At 41.5% G+C, this 19,002-nt stretch overlaps 1 protein-coding gene across 1 annotated transcript in view; it reads right to left on the reverse strand.

The window, feature by feature from the left end:
* ECEL1 (endothelin converting enzyme like 1) overlaps positions 1-19,002 on the reverse strand; it is a 152,935-nt gene that overhangs the window by 102,737 nt on the left and 31,196 nt on the right. The window contains exons 3-5 of the mRNA XM_077290204.1: positions 3,989-4,057; positions 1,024-1,134; positions 747-839 (exon numbers count right to left, since the gene is read on the reverse strand). Coding sequence (XP_077146319.1) covers positions 747-839; positions 1,024-1,134; positions 3,989-4,057 — 273 coding nt within the window. The remainder of the gene's footprint in view (positions 1-746; positions 840-1,023; positions 1,135-3,988; positions 4,058-19,002) is intronic.

A 19,002-nucleotide genomic window follows, 5' to 3' on the forward strand; every position in this document is an offset into this window, starting at 1 on the left:
TAGGATTCGGTAAGCTGAACGTAAGTGTAATCATTTTGAACAAATCTTTTTAAGGATTAAATTCCCCCAAAATGCTTACATTGGGCAGTCCTAAGCTGGCCATAGACTTAAGATAATTGTCAGCCGCTTTTTCTCCTTTTACTGTGGCAATAAACAGAGAAGCTTGCCAAATCAGACTACGCGTGTTTGTCTAGGATCGCATGAACGTATTAAAGATCAGTCATTTTCAGCCAGAAAAGTGTGTGCATTTTTTTTCACTTGTCATCCGTGCACAGTCTGTGTAACATCCATTTTTTACAGCAGCAGCTATTAATCATTTACAGGACCATGTTACAGACTTGTAATGCATCTGTAAAAAATGAATGCTATACTGTGTCTCCGAATAGCATCTGATTTTTTTCTCGCTCCCATCTTATATTGGAGTGAAATCACATTATGCTGCAATTTTCTTTAGAGACAGATTCTGTCAGTGAAAAAAATCTGTCATCAGCACTGCCCCACTGAATAACATTGAATGGCACTTGTCTGATTTATACGGTGATGTGAGCGAACACTTTATATGGGCGATATGGATAATCCCAAAAAGGTATCTTACTGTATATGTATGACTAGCTTTTTCTTGAAAATCATTTTCATATGCCAAATAAAAGCCTTTGAAATACAGGAAATCCTTACAACATCATGCATTTAGCGAGTCCTAAAAGTTAAAACTCACTGCAATATATGTTTAAAGAAGACATACTCACATATGGGGCAATGTGCTGCAGCTGGGATATGGTGACTTTATTGTACATAGTGCTAATGTCTCGTCGGATGTCATCAAATTCCGAGATTGTGATCTTAAGGGTTGAAAAAAGTAACTATTAATGGAACAGACCATATTTTCCAATGGTTGGTAAGACAAGCTGTTAGAATGATCCTTTTTATGGTGTATTTAGTCACCAAAAACAGTGAGCTATGACCTAGGCAGCAAGCAATATTGGGACAGTGGCAACTTCAAGCTATGATGTCATGGACTCTTACATTGGCAAGATCCTGTTCTAGTAGTAGTATTTCCTGTGCCTTCTTTTGCACGTTCTCGACTCCCAGAAGGCTTAGGATCTTCTGCATGAACTCTTTGTAAGCTACCAAAATCTGTGGACAGTAAAATAAATGTTTTAAGACTCAAGCTTACTTTTCAAGCCTCAATTGTTAATAATGTTAATAATAATCAGACCAAAATGCTTAAAGGGAATCTGTCACCAGATTTTTGCCACCTAATCTGAAAGCAGCTTAATGTAGATACAGAAAACCTGATTCCAGGAATATTTCACTTACTGGGCTGCTTGCTGTAGCTTTGATAAAATCACTGCTAACATATTACACATCACACAGAAGCATTTCGGTTGTATTTACATGCGCTGAGTACAGGCCGCTAAATGAGTGTGATCGACAATATTGAAATCGTTCAACGCTTGTTTCCCGGCCTCTTTCCACCATCTGAGAAAGAATGATGGGGACAGAATGATCACTAATAGATCACTAACAGATCACCATACAGTATCATGTTATCAGCAACATATCTGCAGTTTACAACGGCGATGTGCTGGCATAAACAATCCAATCACTCCATGAATATGCAGCATTTTGCTTGTTTAGTATAATACACCCTATAGTCCTCCATATATTATAATGTGCACCACAGTCCTCTATATTGTAAAATGCACACCGCATAGTCCTCCATATAATATAATATGCCCCATAGTCCTCCATATAGTATAATACACTCCTCAGTCCTCCATATAGTTTTATACACTTCCCATAGTCCTCCACATAGTATAATACACTCCTCATAGTCCTCCATATAAAATACACTGCTCAGTCCTCCACATAGTGTAATACACTCCTCATAGTGCTCCATGTAGTACAATTCACTTCCCATAGTATTATGCACCCCATAGTTCTTCATATAGTATAATTTCCCTTAGTCCTCGATACAGTATATAATGCAGCCCACTTTTAGTATAATGCAGCCACCCCATAGAGCATAATGCAGCCACCCCACAGAGTATAATGGTATAATGTAGCCCCATCATAGAGTATGATGCAATCACCCCTCATAGAATATAAATATAATACAGCCCCCCATAGAATATAATGTAGTCCTGGATAGAATATAATACAGCCCACCTCCCCATAGAATATAATGTAGCCCCATCAAAGAGTATGATGCAATCCCCCCTCATAAAATCTAATACAGCCCCCATAGAATATAATATAGCCCACCTCCCCATAGTATATAATGTAGTCCCCATAGAATATAATGTACCCCCATAGTATATAACACAGCCTCCACCATAGAATATAATGTATAATGTACCCCCTATAGTGTATATAACACAGCCACATAGTATATAACACAGACTCCCCCATAGAATTTAATATACCCCCCATAGTATATAACACAGCCTCCACCATAGAATATAATATACCCCCATAGTATATAACACAGCCTGCATAGTATATAACACAGCCCGCATAATATATAGCACAGCCTCATAGTATATAACACAGCCCGCATAGTGTATAGCACAGCCTCATAGTATATAGCACAGCCCTCATAGTATATAAGCCCACATAGTATATAGCACAGCCCTCATAGTATATTGCACAGCCCTCATAGTATATAGCACAGCCCGCATAGTATTTAGCAGAGCCCACATAGTATATAGCACAGCCCCCATAGAATATAATGCACCCCCATAGTATATAATACAGCCTCCACCATAGAATATAATGTACCCCCCATAGTATATAACACAGCCAAAAAGTATATAACACAGCCTCCCCCATAGAATATAATATACCCTCATAGGATATAATACAGCCTCCCCCATAGAATATAATATACCCCAATAGTATATAACCCAGCCTCCCTATAGGATATAATATACCCCCATAGTATATAACACAGCCTGCATAGTGTATAGCACAGCCTCATAGTATATAGCACAGCCCTCATAGTATATAACACAGCCCGCATATTATATAGCACAGCCTGCATAGTATATAACACAGCCTGCATAGTATACAGCACAGCCCGCATAGTATATAGCACAGCCCGCATAGTATATAACACAGCCTGCATAGTCTATAGTACAGTCCGCATAGTATATAGCACAGCCCACATAGTATATAGCACAGCCGCATAGTATATAACACAGCCCGCATAGTATATAGCACAGCCCACACCTCCCCCCTCCCCCGAGAATGGCCCCACAGTCCAGTGCTCACTGTTATAGTGAAAAAACAAAACACTGCTGCACTGGCTGGCACACAGTGAGTGCGCGATGACATCATCGCGCACCCACAGTGTCAGAGGCAGAGCGGGGAATGATGGTAGAGGGAGCATCAGCTGATGTTCTCTCCTCCATCATTGTTTTGAACTGTACCGGGAGATGCCGGTATAGTTCAATGCGGTGGCGGGGAAGTCGGCGCTGATGACAGGCGAGCCCCCCTGACTCACAGGGGCCCCATAGCGGCTGTGTGATGTGCCGTTAGCTGGGGTCCCTGGGGGAGCAGGGGCCCTAGGCAGCTGCGTGGTCTGCCTGCCCCTAACGCCGGCCCTGAGGAGATTATCACTAGAGGTCTAGTAAATCTGCTGCCATGTCGCCCTCTATATTCATGAGCTCTGTATAATCCCACACACACTACTGATTGGCAGCTTTCTGCCTATGCACAGTGTACACAGACACTTGTCAATCAGAGGTGTAGGTGGGGTTTTAAAGAGCTCAGCAGTAGCCCAGAAGGTGACGCATGGCTGGAATCAGAGTGTTTGCCCATGCATCATGCTACTCAGGTGACAAATTCACTTTAAGCTGATTTGTTGCTGATATGATATCCACATATCCCATAGTACAACTGTTGTCACAAACAGAAATATATGTTCCTGTTCCTGTTCATTTCGAATTCAAAGTGACAAAAACAATGGTGTTAATGTGGGTTATACCTTTTCACTGTCTTCATCCTGACCCAAGTAAAGTGTACGCTCTGGTAGAGTCAAGCCATCTTGATCAATCTGTAAATTTAGAACAAAGCAACAAGAAATTATTTTTAGAAGCTTTAATTGCCACAAAACATAAAATATTTTACTCAATGCTTCAAATATACATAACTGAGATCATACAGCCAGCGCCTGGTACATGGTGGCCATGGATCTGGCATCAGGTATCAGATGCTAGGTATCATTTACGGTGACTACCAATATGGCTGCTGATCTTGTTGCAAATTTCACAAATAAACACAAAATGTTAATAGCTTAGCGATTAAAACAAAAATGAATCAGAAAACATATTTACGTGGTAAATTTTAAGTTTTCATACAGATATCTACTATATAATTGTCTAAGGGTCACTTCTGTCTGTCTGTCCTTCTGTCTGTCTGTCACGGATATTCATTGGTCGCGGCCTCTGTCTGTCATGGAAATCCAAGTCGCTGATTGGTCACGGCAAAACAGCCACGACCAATCAGCGACGGCCACAGTCCGGAAGAAAATGGCCGCTCCTTACTCCCGCTATGTCATCATCTCGCGAGACTGCAATGCACTCTTCAGACCGGAGCGCGAGAGGACCATCGGTAACCGCTTCGATCCGGGAGCCAACGTAGGGTGAGTATGTAACTATTTTTTATTTTAATTCTTTTTTTTTAACAGGGATACAGTGCATACTACGTGACTGGCCAATATACTATGTGACTGGGCAGTATACTGCGTGGCTCTGTGCTGTATACTACGTGACTGGGCAATATACTATGTGGCTGGGCAATATACTATGTGGCTGGGCAATATACTACATGGCTCAGTGCTGTATACTACGTGACTGGGCAATATACTATGTGGCTGGGCAATATACTACGTGGCTCAGTGCTGTATACTACGTGGCTGGGCAATATACTACATCGCTGTGCAATATACTACGTGGCTGGGCAATATACTGCGTGGCTGGGCAATTAACTACGTGGCTGGGCAATATACTACATGGCTGGGCAATATACTACGTGGCTGGGCAATATACTACGTGGCTGGGAAATATACTATGTGGCTGGGCAATATACTACGTGGGCTGTGCAATATACTACGTGGGCTGTGCAATATACTACGTGGCTGGGCAATATACTACGTGGGCTTTGCAATATACTACGTGGCTGGGCAATATACTACGTGGCTGGGCAATATACTACGTGGCTGGGCAATATACTACGTGGCTGGGCAATATACTACGTGGGCTGTGCAATATACTACGTGGCTGGGCAATATACTACGTGGCTAGGCAATATACTATGTGGCTGAGCAATTAACTACGTGGGCTGTGCAATATACTACGTAGACATGCATATTCCAGAATACCCGATGCGTTAGAATCGGGCCACCATCTAGTACATTATAAAATTATGAGAATTTACATGTGCAACTTGTAGAAATGTATAGTGGGTACGGAAAGTATTCAGACCCCTTTAAATTTTTCACTCTTTGTTTCATTGCAGCCATTTGGTAAATTCAAAAAAGTTCATTTTTTTTCTCATTAATGTGCACTCTGCACCCCATCTTGCCTGAAAAAAACAGAAATGTAGTAATTTTTGCAAATTTAATAAAAAAGAAAAACTGAAATATCACATGGTCATAAGTATTCAAACCCTTTGCCCTTTGCATCACCTGAATACTTTACGTACCCTCTGTAAATGCTTGAAGCCAAAACAGCCAAAATTTGCTACGTGTCTATTCGCCCTGATAATGGATGCAATAATACTATAAAAATAAAAGTTTTTCTTCCCCCAAGATTAGGCTAGTCAGTCATTAGGATAGACTATAAATATGAGATTGCGGGGGTTCAACCCTCAGGACCACCACCAATAAGGTGTTCGGAGGGGACAAGTTGATTATGTGAGTGCTGCATCTCTTTCTATGCTTACATCACACTGCACTGCACTGCTGCTACATAGGAGGAGGCTATTGTTCAGTGTTGTCCCACTCATTTCAATGGACCCTTTAAATAGCCCGGTGGAACTCTTCCAATCTTATATTAATGACCTATCCTAAATACAGTCTATCAATAATATGATACTAGAAACCCCTTTCTAGTGGAGAACAATGAATATCCTACATCTGGCCAAAGTGGTGGATTTTATTGGTTAAATAAATATGATATATTTTTGGTAATGGCTTAGGCTACTTTCACACTAGCGTTGGTATGGGGCCATCGCGCTGCGTCGGCCCGACGTACCAACGCATACTGTGAAGAAAATGCCCGACGTTGGCAGCGGAAGCAGTCTTAGGATGCTTCCGCTGCCCCATTGCAAGGTCCGGGGAGGAGGGGGCGGTCAAAAATGGGCGGTCGAAAATGGGGGTCCCGACGCACAAAAAAGTTACATGTAACGTTTTTTGTGGCGGCGGTGCGCCAAAACACGACGCAACCATCGCACGACGGTTGTGACGTGTGGCACTGCGTCGCAATGCGTCGCTAATAAAAGTTTATGGAGAAAAAACGCATCCTGCGGGCAACTTTGCAGGATTCGTTTTTTATCCACAACGACACATTGCGACGTGCAGTGCACGAATCTAGTGTGAAAGTAGCCTTAGAGAAGTGTCCCTTTCAGCTGTAGATGAGCCTTTAAAAAAATAGAAGAGGTTACCTATAGTTAATATAGAGGACACATGCTCACATTTGTGGATTAGCAGCACAAATGAAAGTAGCTAATTGTTATGAAAGAACTTGTTCAGTTTATTTATTTATTTTTTTATCCCTGCAGCTTCCAGTACCAATGGGTTCGTCCATCTAAAGCCGTATCCTTAGCATCTCCCCTGTGCTCAGTCCTTGGTTACAGACGTCATCTGATGCTGATGTGATGTCACTGCTGCATTTATACTAAGAAATAACAGAGGCTGCAGCAGAGCCAGCAGGAGAGTAGCACTGACTGAGCACAACTGTCTTCATTGTCCATAAAGAAGCACTACTCCGCCAATCAAAGTTTTTATCCTCTTAATTTAGTACAGTCATCCTATTATAAAGCACTGTGTACTTATAATTGCTTATTTTGCCTTTCTACCCCGTTATTTCTTCTCTTTTCTTTGCTCTATGCCAAAAAAAGAAGTCTCTTGTCCCTGCATTTATGATCCCCCTCTTCAAATCCTGACCCAGCTACTCCCTCCTCCACCCTGCCAGCAGGGACCTTTGCAGTGACTCATGACTCATACAGGGAACACTGACTTCCTGTTTCTACATTGAGCTTAGAAGGATTCAGCTCGTCAGTTAATAATCAGATCATGTGATAGATCTCAGGGGTGGGGAGCCTCAGGCCCCCGGGCTATATACAGCACTCGATGACCTTTTATCAGGCCCTCGGGCAGATTCTCAGGGACCGCATTCTTGGGCAAGGAGGTGTATTTTGATTGCCACAAGCTCATTAATTTCTTCTTGCTCTGTTAGCACACACAAGCAGTGTTCACTACTGAACACTGAAGGGCATGCAATGAAAGATTACATCCTGATACCAGTGCCAGAGTCAGGATGTACTTTGTGGGCGGAGTTTGTACGGCCCCCGAAGGATGGTATAAATATCCAAATGGCCCTTCGCAGAAAAAAGATTCCCCACCCCTGATCTAACGGAAAAGAGAATTAGTTAAGTAGAAGGGAAAAATAAGCAATTGTAAGTACGCGGTCCTATAAAATATGATGATTCCAGTCTATTAAGAGGATAAAAACTTTGATGGGAGTGCTTCTTTAAGTACAGGAAGCCAGAGGAGTAAAAAATAATTAAACACAACAACCCTTTTAAACACTTACTGTATGTCTGAAACTTTTTCCAATACAATGAGGGTCCATACACATGCCCATGATATGAATTAATGTTGCACAGATCCATTGCTCAAAGCCCATGGGTCCATAGTGTGTGGATATGGACCAATACTGCACCTTTACATGCGTATGAGTTAATATACAGACAGTTTGTATTTTTTCCAGATTTATACACCATCTTTGAAAAATCCTGACCTTTATCCATCATATCGGGTAGTAGAGAACAGGGTGTGTCATGAAAGCACCATTTGTCACCCATGAAGTTTCTATGGTTGGACCTATGGGCCTTCATATATCACAATGTACATTATCTTTGCAAATTAATCTCTAACCCCTTTCTGACATCGGGCGTACTAGTACGTCGATGTCGGACTCCCCCTGTTTCCGTTTTCGGGCACATGACAGCTGATATATACAGCTGACATGAGCCTGCAAGAGCCACGGGTGGAATCGCGATCTAATTTCTGACAGCGGCATTTAACTCGCGCTTACCGGAAGCATGTTGCTAATCCCAACCATCGGTGACCCGTCACATGATCGCGGGTCACCGATGGGTCGGCATGGCAACCAGAGGTTTGAAGCAGACCTCTATGGTTGTCATTGCAGGATTGCTATGAGCACCACCCCATAGACGGCGCTCATAACAAATGAGCATTTATGCTACACACAGGCAATCTGAGCATCGCCTGTGTGTAGCAGAGACGATCGGACAACTGTAGCTTCTAGTCTCCCATGAAGACTATTGAAGCATGCAAAAAGTAAAAAAGTTTTAAAAAATATTTAAAAAATAGAAAAAATATAAAAGTTCAAATCACCCCCTTTCGCCCTATTCAAAATAAAACAATTAAAAAAAATTAAATATTCACATATTTGGGATCGTTCAGAGTCACCTATCAATATAAAAAAGAATTAACCTGATCACTAAACGACGTAATGAGAAAAAAAATCAAAAATTCAGAATTACAGTCACAGCTACATTGCAATAAAATGCAATAACGGGTAATCAAAAGATCATATGTACACCTATATGGTATCAATAAAAACATCAGGTCGGCGCGCAAAAAATAAGCCCTCACCCAGCCCCAGATCGAGAAAAATGGAGATGCTACATGTCTCGGAAAAGTGGAGCCATTTTGTTTGTTTGTTTTTTTTACCAAATTTGGGATTTTTTTATCACCACCTAAATAAAAAATAACCTAGACATGTTTGGTGTCTTGGAACTTGTAATGACCTGGAGAATCATAGTGGCAGGTCAGTTTTAACATTTGGTGACCATGGTAAAAAAAAAAAAAAACAACTGTTCAATTGCACTTTTTTTGCAATTTTACCGAACTTGGATTTTTTTTCCATTTTCCAGTACACTAGATGTTAAACCCAATGGTGTCGTTCAAAAGTACAACTTATTCCAAAGAAAACAAGCTCTCACGCGGCCATATTGATGGTAAAATAAAAAAGTTATGGCTCTAGGAAGAAGGGGAGCAAAAAACGAAAACAAAAAAACGGAAATACCTCTGGTCGTGAAGGGGTTAAGAATATAATTTTTTTTAACAGTTTTTCAAATATTTTTTTTATATGAATATGATTTTTAAAAGTAAATTAATGAATGGGATAATGTGAAGCAATGTGTCACAGATTTAAAAGCCAGTGAATAGAGATGTATTGCTTGATTTGATATGATATCTGACCGTTGTTACTCCCTGAAATTTGCCTGGCAGAATAGATTGAAAGGATTCTGTGTTTTTACTGCTCCTGGACTGCGAGTCATTATTTATTATATAAAAATATTACTGGATAAAGTATGCAAACTAACGAAGCCATGAAATATTCCTTTCTATAATTCAGTCTTAGAAATAGATGAATAAATTGTAAATAGGTTGAATCGCTGCGGATTCTCTCGTAAACTCCTCCTGAACAAATACTTTGTGGTTGAGTTTTGGGCTGTTCTTTTCCTTTTCCTGCTGCTACTTCTCATATTTCCCTGCTGGTGCCTAATTGACCCAGAATGCTTTGCAAACAGCGGGGGGCCAGGAACAGCAGCGGTTGGTGAAAGAAATTACCGGCAGCAATAAAAAAAATTCTTAAAGAGAAGCTAAGATATTAAAGTTAGTGTCCAGACAGAAAAGTCTTACATGAAAACCACAGGATGGAGAAGTTGGTATGCGGAATATTTTGTGAGCTCTATCTGAATTCTGCACAGGTATATTCATAGAACCTATTGAGAGATTTTATTTTACTGGGACACAGTGCACACTATTACATCATTCTTATTTATACCTTCATTTTACCACAAATGTTTGTGCTGTATCATTTTAAAAAACATTTTGGAGAGCTCAATGATCCTGTCATTTCCAATGTCGGAAGACATGTTTGGACTGTGAAAAAACAACTAATTGATCTTCTATATGGGGACCAGACTATATGACAAATTGTGATCCTGGTCAGTACAGGATTATAGGCAAAGCTGTACCTGGGCGCTTAACCATTTTGGGACTATAGATGCTACCAACATTAGAGCTAATTGAATCAATTTTATGGAGGCTCAGTGGTTAGCACTACAGCCTTGCAGTGCTTGAGTCTTGGGTTCAGATCCCACCAAGGACAACATCTGCAAAGAGTTTGTATGTTCTCCTCATGTTGGCGTGGGTTTCCTCCTGGTACTCTGGTTTTCTCCCACACTCCAAAGACATACTGATAGGGAATTTAGATTGTGAGCCCCATTGGGGACAAGGATGGAAATATTTGTGGAATTAATGGTGCTACATAAGAAAGTACAATAAGTAAATCCACTACAGTCAGCAAATTCTAACAGTGATCAATTTGTTTAGTGGAAACTTCCCAAATTGTCAACATTTTACACATTGCAGAAAATGGCATCAGCCAGACAAGGATCAAAAGTCCTCTGGTGCTGGCTTTCCCACTATGTCTTGCAGTTGTCACATGACTTGGTATAGCACAACCAGTCAGGATGGAATATAATAGTCTGTAAAAAAGCAGAAGTAGGATGTGCATCAGCCATTTTGTGGTAAACCTGAATAGTGAGAGGACGTCACAGATCACAGCTTAGCCATAGATATAGGGAGAGAAAGCTGTAAAATACAAAAGAAACTTTACCGATAGTGTGTGACAGTACAGCTCTCAAGATTAATGTGTGAGGAAAAAACAGTAATACAGATTAAATTGATAGGGAGAAAGATAGGAGAGGAATGATAAAGTCTGTGAGGCAGGTAAAGTGTGAGTGTCACACACAGTATTGATTCTTTGTGTGTTACCTCACATTTCTTGGTTTCTTCTTTTTTGGTAATTGAGTTAAGAAAATACAAAAAAGAAATAAAAATACAAAGTGCAGTCATTTAACTGTCACTGCCCAATACATAGCGTGTCACACGCTTCATACTGAAACATGTGACTGCAAATGGAGTGACTGGTTTGTCTTCTTATTTTAAGTCACAAGGCAAAGTTCTTTAAAGGGTCAATATAAACTTTTAGGATTGATAATAGAGATGGGAGAATCAATTCACAAGTCTCTGGTCCATCGGCGAGGTCAGTAGCCTGTAACTGCTGGATGGGAGCCCTGCAAATCTCCTTACCTCCCAGCATTCCCTGCTCGATATCATCATTGCGGAGGGACGCGCACACAACGTCGCGTCAGACAAGCTAATCAAATGAAGAGTCGGGAATGTTGTGAGGTAAGGAGATTTGCAGTCATTTTCAGTGGTCACGGAGTTCTCACCTGGCCGATTGACCAGAGTCCTGTAAAGTGAATCGATTCTACCATCATTAATTGCTACTTCTAATAGGTGCACTAGAGCTCCTATCCTCCTCCTCTTTGAAGAGGCTATTTGTATATTTTAATTCCCAAAGGATCATTGCATTTTTATGAATCTCCACTCCTAATGTATACTCAGCAATCTCCAGAAACTTTACCCCTTAGAACATTTGTGAGAAGCCTCTCACCCAGCTAAACCAGCTCTCCCGCTTCGCACTGATGAGGGGCAAACACAATGCAACATGTTTCTGCAAATGGAGTACCTGGCTTGGCTTCTTATCCTAAGTCATGTGGCAAAGCCTTTTAAAGGGCCAATACTGACTTTTAGGATTGCTACTTTCAATAGATGGCAGTAGAGTTTCAGCCTCTTTTTCTCTGAATAGGCTATTTGAATATTACTGATTTTTTTGCACACCTGTTTTTCTATCTAATTTTGATGTACATACATGACACAAAAATAATGCAGCCTGTTGATTCTGTTATTATTTTGGCATTTATCTAACATTTTTTGGTCACTCCTTTTTGGGAATGGGGAAATTGGGGTTGAAAAAATAAGAGTTAATTTTAGTGTAATAAAAAGCATACAGTGAAAGAAAGTGACAATGGCAAAAGATAGAGTAATATAAAATAAAGTAAAACCCTATACCATGCAATCTGTCGATAAGAATGTTGAAGCTTCTAGTGCCAGTAGCACTACCATCACTGGCACTAGCCATCCAGGCAGTAGTACTACCAAATATGGTCACAAATAGTCTCTCTTTGCCTACATCAATTATATTAGTGCGAAGGAAATGGAGGACAATCAGTTTGAGTCAGTGTTATGGCCATTTCTTCTCTACTATAACAATCATTTCAATGGCAGACTCTAATTCCCATCAATTATATCTCTGTCTTCTCTGACCCCTAGTGAGATGCCTTGTTCCCTAAGCGGCAGAAATTTGGTAGATATTTTAAAACTTCCTATTGAGAATAATCTATTAGACTTGGATTAGATAGACACAGGGGAGGTGGAGTGCATGACTCCAATGCCTAGCTGTGTTGGTAGTAGTAGCAGTGGCAACTGTGATTATAATGGCACTCAGAACCAGGGCAAATCTAGAAGTGGGAATCAGAAGGGTGTCAAGAAGCTTAAGCCATTTTGCACACTCAGACAATTGTCAAATGAATCAAGGATGATGGTTATCATGGTAATTGCATGATGAACAGCACCCGCGAACCAAATCGAGATAGCAAAACATCATCAACATAAGAAGGTGGAGGCATCAGTGATAAAAAGCGGAGCTGATGTCCTGCTAAAAGATCTTCCAAGGACAAATCTGCTTCTTCTGCTGTTAGTGGTGAAAGCTCAACAGCCTGAAGACGTAATGGTGGCAAGTCAAATGACGTTTTTAAAGCAAGCATGGTAAAATGCTTGGTCAATTTCTTGTAGGCTGACATGCGTATTATTAGCATCAAGCAAAGGGATGGTCCTTACTATAAAAGCGTAATCTGTTTTTTCTTCCAGCCTCCAAAAAGACGTTAAAATTGAAGTATAAGCAGGATAAGCTGTGTTCTGTGCTTTACAAAGCAGATGCCGAGCAGATGCCTACCGAATACAGGAGAACCCTATATATTGCTTAAACAGTCAATGTTTCCTCATCAGTGCAAACAAGTAGCAGAAGCACAAGTGGTGGTTACAATGTATATGACATGATGGACTAGTTGTTTTATCAGCTGCTGCACCCACCTGTAACACATCAGGAAACAGAGATATACCACCTGAACAACCGTTTAATCATGACTGGACTGTGCCAGTTCTCCAGCAGATGCCATGAGCCCTGACCCCGTAGACTTCTGGGGCAGAAGATTGGACCAATGGCAAAAACTGACCCAGTTTGCCATGGGCATACAGTTTTGTCCAGTCTGTTGTGTGCTATCAGAGATGTTATTTAGAGCAGCAGGAGGCTCAGTCTCTCAAGGTAGATTAGATTCCTCTGAACAGGTGTGGAAAACCTTACACTTGTGACAATTAATCTGGCATGGATCAGTGAGGATTTTCATTCACCTATTCTAGGTGCCAATGATTAAATTGGCCATAGGATATGCCTAACTATCCAATATGTGCTATACTATTCTATTATTGCCAGTTCTGACACCCGTATTTAGCCAGGCATCTCCTACCTGTCCATGTTCTAAACTGTGCTGTTGCTGCCAATGCTAGTAAGTATACAAGCACATATCGTCTTCCTGTCCATTGTGTTTTATATTGTACTATTGCTACAACAGCCCCTGCCAGAAGGCTGCCAGTCAGCCACACATCTCCTGCTTGCACATTGTGTTATACATCTAAACTGTACTGATGCTCGGAATCCTAGGCACAGTTAATATAAGAAATCTAAAACTGCTCAAAAAATTGGATAATTTTTAGATGGCTTGTTAGTAAGTAAAACTTGTTACTCATCAAAAAAAGGGAACTTTTTTTAACAAAATGTTAAAAGTCATTGCTTTTTCATCTCTAGGTGCCGTTTAGCAAGAAATGTTTCAATTTTATAATAAAAATGTTATTTCTGTCAAAAAGATGTTCAAATTTGTTGTCACAGCTCAAGGAAGCCATTGATTTACCACCCAATTTTCACTTACCAAAACCGAAATACAAGGTTTTACCACAATTTCCAATGAACTTTACTTTACTACTGCCAAAAAAGAAAAATAAATATTTCTAAAAATTTCACAAGCAGGCTAAAATAAGCTATTGCTTCTTTGCTGTCTGCACCGTCCTTAAAAAATGTTTATTATTTTTAAACAAAATTCACAGCTTTTTCAATGTTATTGACACGGGCTGTTGAAATAAGCCATTGCTACACCATAATTTTTTTAATCATAATTTTTGGTGCAGGCAATGAAAAAACTACCAAACCATTTATTGCTGCCCAAGAACAAATAATTTCATCAAAGGGCCACAACTAAAGAATAATAAGCCATTGTTTCTCGAGCCTGGACTGCTGCTTTCCATTGCTTCTTCATTGGTCGCACTGTCTGGGCCCTGCGGCTTATTCACTTCTTGAACAAACACAAAACCTGTTGCTATTCCATAAAAAAGGTATGATAATTTTTTGAAAGCTAAATGATGCAAAGCTTCTCCCGCATACATCCTATGTCTATAAACAGTAACACAGCAGACATCTACACAAAAAAGGAACTTTATTAAAATCAGAGAACATTAAAAAGTCTGACATAGCATTGTGTTAATTAAGAGGCTGTTGTTTACCACTGGTTATTGTAGTCATTTAGTAGCTACAGGGGCAAATAACAGCTGATCGGTGTGGGGAGTTGGAGGTGTTCTGACCCAGTGACTAGGTCAGCAGTATAGTGTGACGGAACAACTCCATTTATAGTGTGACACCCCAGGAGTTCAGTTGTCACAGTGGTATTGCCTTCCTCATGGGGAGGGTGATGCAATGCTTGGAATCAACGAGGATCCCTTTAATAGGTACCAACTAACATATACACACAACACTGTTCTGACTCCAGGCCAGAAGGGGAGCTCTAGATCCAGTTTCAGGGGAGCTTCCCTATATATATTCTGGCTGGGTGAGGAGTTAGTTAGTCTGTCAGAGGGAGTCTGTCAGAGGGAGTCTGTCAGAGAGGAGTGACGAGTGGAAAGCTGTGGCCGTGCAGACACGAGATTCCGCAGCTCCTGGAAAGAGTCTAGAGAAGAGCTGGAGCCATGCAGACACGAGGTTCTGCAGCTCCTGACAGAGCAGATTGTAAGAGACTGAGAGGGGAGAAGAGGCAAAGGAGAGGAAAGATACTGGGAGTGGGGCTGCGAGAGGGCTCACTCCAGAATCAGCACAAGAAACTGGAGGCTGGAATTCCGAGGTTGTGTGGGGTAACTGTATGCCCTGCAGTAGAAACTGGTGGGCAGGAGATTTCAAGTCGCCTGTCTACGATTACACCCGAAGGCACAGCAGCATATAGAGCCCGGAGTCACCACTAGAAGGGACACCTGTAAAAAGGCTCGAGTTGCCTGCCATGTGGGTAATGTCCAACTAAAAGGACAGAGAGAGAAAGAGAGGACCTTGTGTGAAGCCTTAGACAGCAAGGGACTTATAACACAGTGCAGTAAGGAAGGCTTCCAAACCCACCTGGCTAGTGGGATTCTGAATCACTTCCAGACTGCCCGGACCTCACCATCACCTGTGATCCATACCCTGGACTGTGGCTGCCATCTACCAGTAAAAGGTAAAGAGACTGCAACTTTGTGTCCTCCAATTCTTTCTAGAAATACACCGTCTGTCATCTTTGCCTACTACACCGGGAGCCCTGGGGACTAGGCTTCACCTGTGGGAAGCCATACCATCTCTGCTGCAATAACATCATCCCTAGAGGACCCCTTTAAGCAGCGTCGGTCATCCATGACCGAATACCACAGGTGGTGTCACGAACAAGCTTTATTTATTATCTTCTACAAACAACCCCTTTAAAGACCTTCCCTTTAACTTGGACACCCAGGGCCACAGACCAGGTGACCACCACTGTGACTACCTCTTTAATGACCACCGGATCCGGTACCGAGTAACCCCTAGGCCCTAGCGGGCGCTCCAATAGCATCACCCATTGTGTCTCCAATACATTAGTAATATCCCTCAATTGTGAACCTATACATTAATATTGTGCCCCTATGTGGTTGCCATAATGTTAATAACAGTGTCCCCACAGTGGTTTTCTTCACACACAACAAAGCGGAAAAGAAGCAGCTGCGCTGTCAATGGGATGTCAGCAGACGTTGCGGAATCGCCGGCAGGAGCAGTCTGAGGCCTGCCTGTTAGTTCTTAGGTCCATAGTAAAAAATAAAAAAGTCCCAGATAACCCATTTAATGACTGAAAACAAATAATAATATAATGTAGGAGTTTGTATGTTCTCCCCGTGTATGTGTGAGTTTCCTCTGTGCACCCAGGTTTCCTCTTATATTCCAAAGACATACCGATTTAGAATACAGATTGTGAGCCCCAATGGGGACAGTGATGATAATGTCAGTAAAGCGCTGTGGAATTAAATGCGATATATAAGTGAGTAAAACAACTAAAAAAAAAATTAAATAAATAAAAAATAAATATATGTAAACATCTATAACGCCAAATTACCATATTTTATTGCAATCATTAGTATAACATTACAGGTCTCATTGGACAGACTGTATATTTCTAATTGTACAGATTAAAGAAAAATATATCTAATTAGCAGGCCGGCCAAAAGTGATTATTAGGTTTGTGCTGGTTGTCAATTCAGCTAGCAGTTGTGGACTTGCAATATAACGGACATCTGATAATCTGGGTCTGCTGGCAGCTGATATTGGGCTAGGACACCAATAATACGATGGTCGTGTAACAGGACATGTAATGATCCCGTATGGAGGCATGGCTGTGAATGCTTTCTTATACGGTAAGATTACTCCTCTGTGGTCTTTACTCTCTCACACCACTTCTCTCACAATCTGAAGCAATCGTCCTCTTCCCTCATCTCTTCTTTGCTACTTGGCCTGCGATTATGAGGGAAGCCAGCCAAGACATTAGAACAAATTATACAGTATGAAAAAAGATAATCTATAAAGTGATTCTGAAGGTCATGATGACCTTTGGGGAGCGGCCAGAACACCCCCCTCTCAATTGGCGCTACTTTATATTTCTCCTCCCGCCTTAGTTCCTGGACCTGGCAGCAATGAGACAGTTCTTTAATTGTGTCTTCAGTCTAATACTTTTTTCAGCTCTTACACAGCAGGTCAGTGACACAAGTGTGGACACCGTGGTCACTATGTACTGTATATGTTTAGATATGAGGTACAGAAGACGAATACAGTTTCTGAGAAATACATCGGGTGTGGAGTTTTCCATGTCTCAGACACACAGAAGAATTCAATGAACTGTAGTATTCCAGCATTAATTTCATGCCTAAACTCCATATTGTAAGAAGCAATTATAAAGCCTATTCATGAGCGTATTTATGTAGTTAATAATTTCCCCTGGACAGGCCACCAATGGAAGAACAGCAGAACATTAATATATTACATCTTCTCACAGTCCTCTTACAAAGGACACTAATAGCCCCAGATGCATTTTCTTGTCACTGGGAAATGTAGATGCTCATGTTTTACCACGGTATCTGCATCATACAGAAAAGCTTTCAGCTGGGAAGTACGTCCTTTCTGCAAATTCCAGTAAGTCCGGCATGACATTTATAGCGATGGGGAGGAACATCATGTTTAAACTAATTCTGGGGACAGAGTACCGACCTCACAAATTACATCTGCAGGAAGAATCAATACATCATTTGCTGTGCCTGTCATAGCTGTCCGCATTTAACCCTGTGCCTGCCAGTGGTCTGGCTATATTAATCGGTGCAGAGATTGCAGTCACACATGGGATCCTGGGGCTTGGATCAAATTCTGACCTATGATGTAACGGCATTTTGTCATGTTAATGTAATAACCAGGGACATAGCTACAGAGGTGCAGTTGCAGTATTTGTTAGTGATGAGCGAACGTGTATTTGAGCATGTTTGGGTGCTAAACGAGTGACTTCGGCGTGCTCGAAAAATATGTTCAAGTCCCTGTGGCTGCATGTCTCGCGGCTGTTAGACAGCCGCAACACATGCAGAGATTCTCTAACAAACAGGCAATCCCTGCTGCGAGACATGCAGTCGTGGGGACTCAACATATTCTTTGCGCACACTGAAGTCACTCAATTAGTACCCGAGCATGCTGGGATAACACCTTACCCGAGCATGATCACTCATCACTAGTATTTGTACCTAGGCCGTAGAGCCTGAACTTTGTTACTGTACAGAAGATACTACCATTTTGGAACATATGGATATATGCTACATGACGTGACGTTAGTACATACAACTGGGTCCTGATACAATTTGCCTGGGCCAAATTTCAGACGAGACTGCTGCATTGTACTTCAATCTTGTGGTGACTGCCCTTGGCCAAGTCTCCTGCATCCGCCGTCTTCCACTCTCTGTGCCACGCCCTCCTTAAGTACGCATTCTTACTCCGCTAGATCTTAGCTGCAGGGCACATCCTTCTCTGACCAACACTTGTGTGGGTAGACCATATTTTTATGCTTTTGGACATCATCCACCATTCTTATTCTCTTCACCATCGCTATCCTGGAGTCCCTGCTTCTGGCCGCCAACTTGGGCCGCATGGATTCTGGTGCTCTGTTTCCTGCACCATGGGTCTTCTTTACTCTGCTCTCTTCATGCTAACTCACATCCTGATGACTATGCGAAATGTAAAGTTTTCAGTCATAACTGAGCTGCTGATCAGTCACACTCCAGTACTTTACAGGAAAATTGCGTGAGTCACGGCTGGGTGTTGATGTTGGCGTGGTTTGGGCCTTGTGCCCGTGCAGGTCACCTTTAGC

This window comes from Ranitomeya variabilis, chromosome 2, assembly GCF_051348905.1.
Source record: "Ranitomeya variabilis isolate aRanVar5 chromosome 2, aRanVar5.hap1, whole genome shotgun sequence".
Lineage (NCBI taxonomy): Eukaryota > Metazoa > Chordata > Amphibia > Anura > Dendrobatidae > Ranitomeya > Ranitomeya variabilis.